Below are 4,394 nucleotides of genomic sequence, written 5' to 3'. Positions count from 1 at the left end.
TCAATATTTATAATATCTCAATATTCATAATATCTCAACTTTCCTAATATCTTAACATTCCTAATATCTCAACACTAAATGATATAAGGAAATAATGATATAAGGAAAGCATTCCTAATATCTCAACAGAGCTAATTGGGCAGCTTGACCCTGGCATCCCAAGCCAAAAGCAACAAAATTGATTTGGGATTTACAATGCAACAAATTTAATAAAAATAAAAAATAGATTTAAATTAATAAATTATTTTTAATGCTTCTTCAAAATATATAAAAAAAAATTAAATAATTTTAAAATGTATAAGTTTTTAACCATATTTTATTTTCTTTGGCATTTTAATAGTAATATAACATTAACAAATTTAAATTATATTGTATAGGTTTGGAGTGTAAGATATAATTTTGAATGTAATTTCAGTAGAATATTTTTTAACAAAATATTATTGTGGGCTTCCCTCTTTAATTTTTGGATGATGAAAAATAAATATCACTAACTTTCACTAAACTAGTTTACATCCATTTTTGTTAAGTAATTAAAGTCTTTAAATCAACCTTTTTTTTTAACCATTCTAATTAATAAATTTACAAAGACATCCAAAACTACAACTTTTATTCCCCAATTTTTGCAATCGGAATTAAGATTGCAATCATAATTTCAAAGAGACAATTTTAATAGTATAATTTTTTTCATAAGTTAATAAAACATGACTCCATAATTATCATATACTTCAATCTTCATATTTAAAATATATATATATATATATATATATATATATATATATAATGACTTTAATTTTTAGGCTTTGTTTTATTTAGGGGGAAAATGTGATGAAAGAAAATAAAAAGGAAAAGTAGAAGGAAATAAAAAATAGGATTAAAGTTAATAAATTATTCTCATATATTATTTTAAATTTTTTATTATTAAAAAAATTTTAAATATATAATTTTTTTTCAATAATTTTAATTATATTTGAGTTTTTTTTCATATTTTTTATAGTAAAATCAAATATAAAAAAATTTAATATTTTTTCTTTCTTCAATATTTTATATTAACCAAACACAACTAATTTAAGAGAAATTAGATAATAAAATATTTTATACATATCAATCTTTTTTAATGCGTGTAATTATTACCTTTTATATAATCAAATATTAAAATAATATTATAAAAATCCTCAAAAAAAATTAACATTATTCTTAACTTTATTTTTATGTCAAAATTCGAGAATAAATAAATAAAATTATGCATATAATGTCAATATTCAAAGGCACAAGTTGATGTAAATATAAAATTAATACACAAGAATCCAAACAAATAAAACACTCAAAATAATTATATTAAATTCAGTAGTTAGAAGTGTTTGAGTGTTTAGAAGGCCCACACAAAGACTCAAGTGGTTTTGCGTGTGGTTGAGACACTACACAAGAAAATAATTGAAAATTAATAAAAATAAAAATAATTAGCGGATGGGGATTTGAGGTTTCTTCTTAGTGTACACCAAAGAAATCGAGGTGTTTGACTGCCACGTGGAAAACCTACCCTAAATATTGGTGCAACTTAGTTGGTTATGTGTCCCCTTTGTATTAGCTTAGCTTATTCATTTTGGCAATGTCTTTGTAATAGTTGAATTTTGGGCATGTGCGCCTTTCTTTGGTTTACCAAATTGCCCTTTTGGTGGAAAATGTTTGTATTTCCTAGGTTGTGTTTGGACTCTTAAGACAATTCCATTCAAAAGCAAAATAAAGATCAACACTAATTTTTACCTCTTCTTAGGAAGATCTAACAAGATTAAACATTACTCAAATATGTCTTAAATTTGCTTTAGGAGTATTTCAAAATGTTTTTAAAAAATAATTTTATTTACTTCTGCTTTATTAAAATTTTACAAATTGTTGTTAATAACACACTTTTCAATTAGACGAGACCTAAAGGGTTTTATTATTTTTTGGGTTGAATATGCCCTAACAAAAAATAAAAAAATATCTTCTCATTCTTAAATTTAATAAAATATAGGGAATTTTTTATTCCTCTAATATGTTTAAAAAACTAATTCAATGCGGATTTAGAGTTGGTGATAGAGAAAAAATTATTTTAGTCTTGCGATAACACTCTTTTACTATTATATTAAATAATAATAACATATTTTAAAAAAAGTGTAAAATTAATTATATTTATAACTTATAATTAGAATTAACACCCTACAAAAAATATTCAAATATTTAATGGTTGTCATTAAACCAAATAGAATAAATACCTTATGAAATAGATGGAGTAGCAAAAAAAAGCTATTCCAATATTTTAAAAACAAATCAATTTTGAGATATCCATATATTGGAATTTTGGACAAAAAAAAAATTTCAAGGCTAGCTTTTTCTCCTAAAAATTTCAAAAACCCATCTTTGAGAAATCCAATATTCCATATAAAAAATAAATAAAACAAAATTCCCACAATAGGAAAAGACCATGGAAAATACATTCTTCTCCGATGCACTTATTACCAAAATGACAAGGATTCTTTTGGAATTCCATACCAAACACCAAAAACATATCAAAATGACATCTCTCATGAATCAAAATGCTTCTCCTTTACACTAACCCTTCTTCTTTTCTCTTTGTTTCCAAACATCCACTCACTATAAAACCAACCCTTCCTCCTTCCTCCATCTCCCATTCCCGACCCTAAAATCATATCATCTTCGTCTATCTTCATTAAGGTCTCAAGCTTCTGTAAATCTTTGTTCATTTCTTTGTTATCTCATCTCCAAAATGAGCCACTTTCTATAATTGAAACCACCCCAAAGTGTAAAAAGTGTTCACTTTTTCGTAGAAATTTTATTGGGTTTTTTTCCATCTTTGCAGGGAGATTAATAATGGCGAGATCACCGGAGGAGAGTGGCCTGAAGAAGGGGCCATGGACGCCGGAAGAAGACCAGAAACTCGTTGAGTATATACAGAGACATGGGCATGGAAGCTGGAGAGCTCTCCCAAAGCTTGCCGGACTGAACAGGTGTGGGAAGAGTTGTAGACTGAGGTGGACAAACTATCTGAGGCCTGATATCAAGAGAGGAAAATTCTCTGATGAAGAAGAGAACACCATCATCAACCTCCACTCGGTTCTCGGCAACAAGTAATGAGAATTATCATCATTTTCTTCATTTTTTACCATTCATTATAATAGGGGAAAAAGTTTCTGAGGTTACATACGAACTGTGGTGGTTGCAATTAGTGTATCATTTTGAGAAGTTGTGTGTTGTGTTGCAGATGGTCAGCCATAGCTACTCATCTTCCCGGGAGAACAGATAATGAAATCAAGAACTTCTGGAACACCCATCTGAAGAAGAAGCTTATGCAAATGGGGATTGATCCGGTCACTCACAGACCGAGAACTGACCTTAACATCCTCGCTAATTTACCTCAGTTGCTTGCAGCAGCCAATTTGAGTACTTCTCTCATGAATAATCCTTGGGACAATGCCCTCAGACTGCAGTCAGATGCCACCCAACTAGCCAAACTCCACTTGCTGCATAACCTACTGCAAGTTCTAGGCACCAGTCCCACTGCTCTTCCCCCAAACATGGAAGCAGGCAACCTCTTTGGAACACCATCTTTTATGGACCATCAAGCCTACGAGTACCCTACCTCAAATCCTCAGCTCAATGGACTAATTGGTCTCCCCCCAACAGACCTGGCTCAGACTCTTTCAAGTATTCCTAGCTTTGTCCCTCCTCAAGAACCCGGTTTCGAGTACCAGGCCATGGAGAACTCAAAAGTTTGTGCCGGGAACAACAATGATGGAGATGAACTCGGCTCTTTATATGCCATTCCTGCATTGGTTTCGGCCTCACCTGAGCCATCCACAGTGAATAAAAAGGAGAAGAAGATCGAACCGGCTCATGACATCTCCAATCCTTCATCCACTTCAACAACCTTTGAAGCCTGGGGAGAACTCATGGATGATGAAGCAAGTGACTCTTACTGGAGAGACCTTATAGAGTAAGTACAAATATCTATATGTCTATATATTTATATTGAACTAAAACTTGAATATATTATGATTTTATGCTGATTGTTCTTCTGGTTAATTTTTGCAGCCAAGCTTCATCTTCGCCATGGCCAATCTCATCATAAACCTGGGTTTTGATGTAAAGAAAATAATGGTTCATTTCTGGGTTGGTTTCACATATAGATATTGAGTACAGCTGCTGTCCACAAGCTACCACTGTATAAAGAAAGCCCCACATGATTCATATTATTTATGGCACTATTTGTTTTGTATACCAAGCCCTCTCATCATCTCCTGCATCAACTCCAATTTTCTGTAATTCGCTTCCGATTTTCTTAATAATACTTGTTAATTAATATTCTTAGTTTTATAAACGAACAGGTATTGAATTTA

The 4,394-nt window shown here is 30.7% G+C and overlaps 1 protein-coding gene across 1 annotated transcript; it reads left to right on the top strand.

The window, feature by feature from the left end:
• The first annotated feature begins 2,627 nt into the window (after window positions 1-2,627).
• Window positions 2,628-4,394, top strand: LOC117933903 (transcription factor MYB53-like). Its single transcript, XM_034855479.1, has 4 exons — window positions 2,628-2,712; window positions 2,858-3,125; window positions 3,260-3,991; window positions 4,090-4,394. Exons 2-4 carry the CDS (start codon window positions 2,869-2,871, stop codon window positions 4,124-4,126), a joined length of 1,026 nt encoding a protein of 341 aa, XP_034711370.1. The 5' UTR covers window positions 2,628-2,712; window positions 2,858-2,868; the 3' UTR covers window positions 4,127-4,394.

Source organism: Vitis riparia, chromosome 16 (genome assembly GCF_004353265.1).
Source record: "Vitis riparia cultivar Riparia Gloire de Montpellier isolate 1030 chromosome 16, EGFV_Vit.rip_1.0, whole genome shotgun sequence".
Taxonomy (NCBI): Eukaryota; Viridiplantae; Streptophyta; class Magnoliopsida; order Vitales; family Vitaceae; genus Vitis; species Vitis riparia.
The sequence above is the reverse complement of the archived record's forward strand: the minus strand, read 5'-3'. Positions and strand labels throughout refer to the sequence as shown.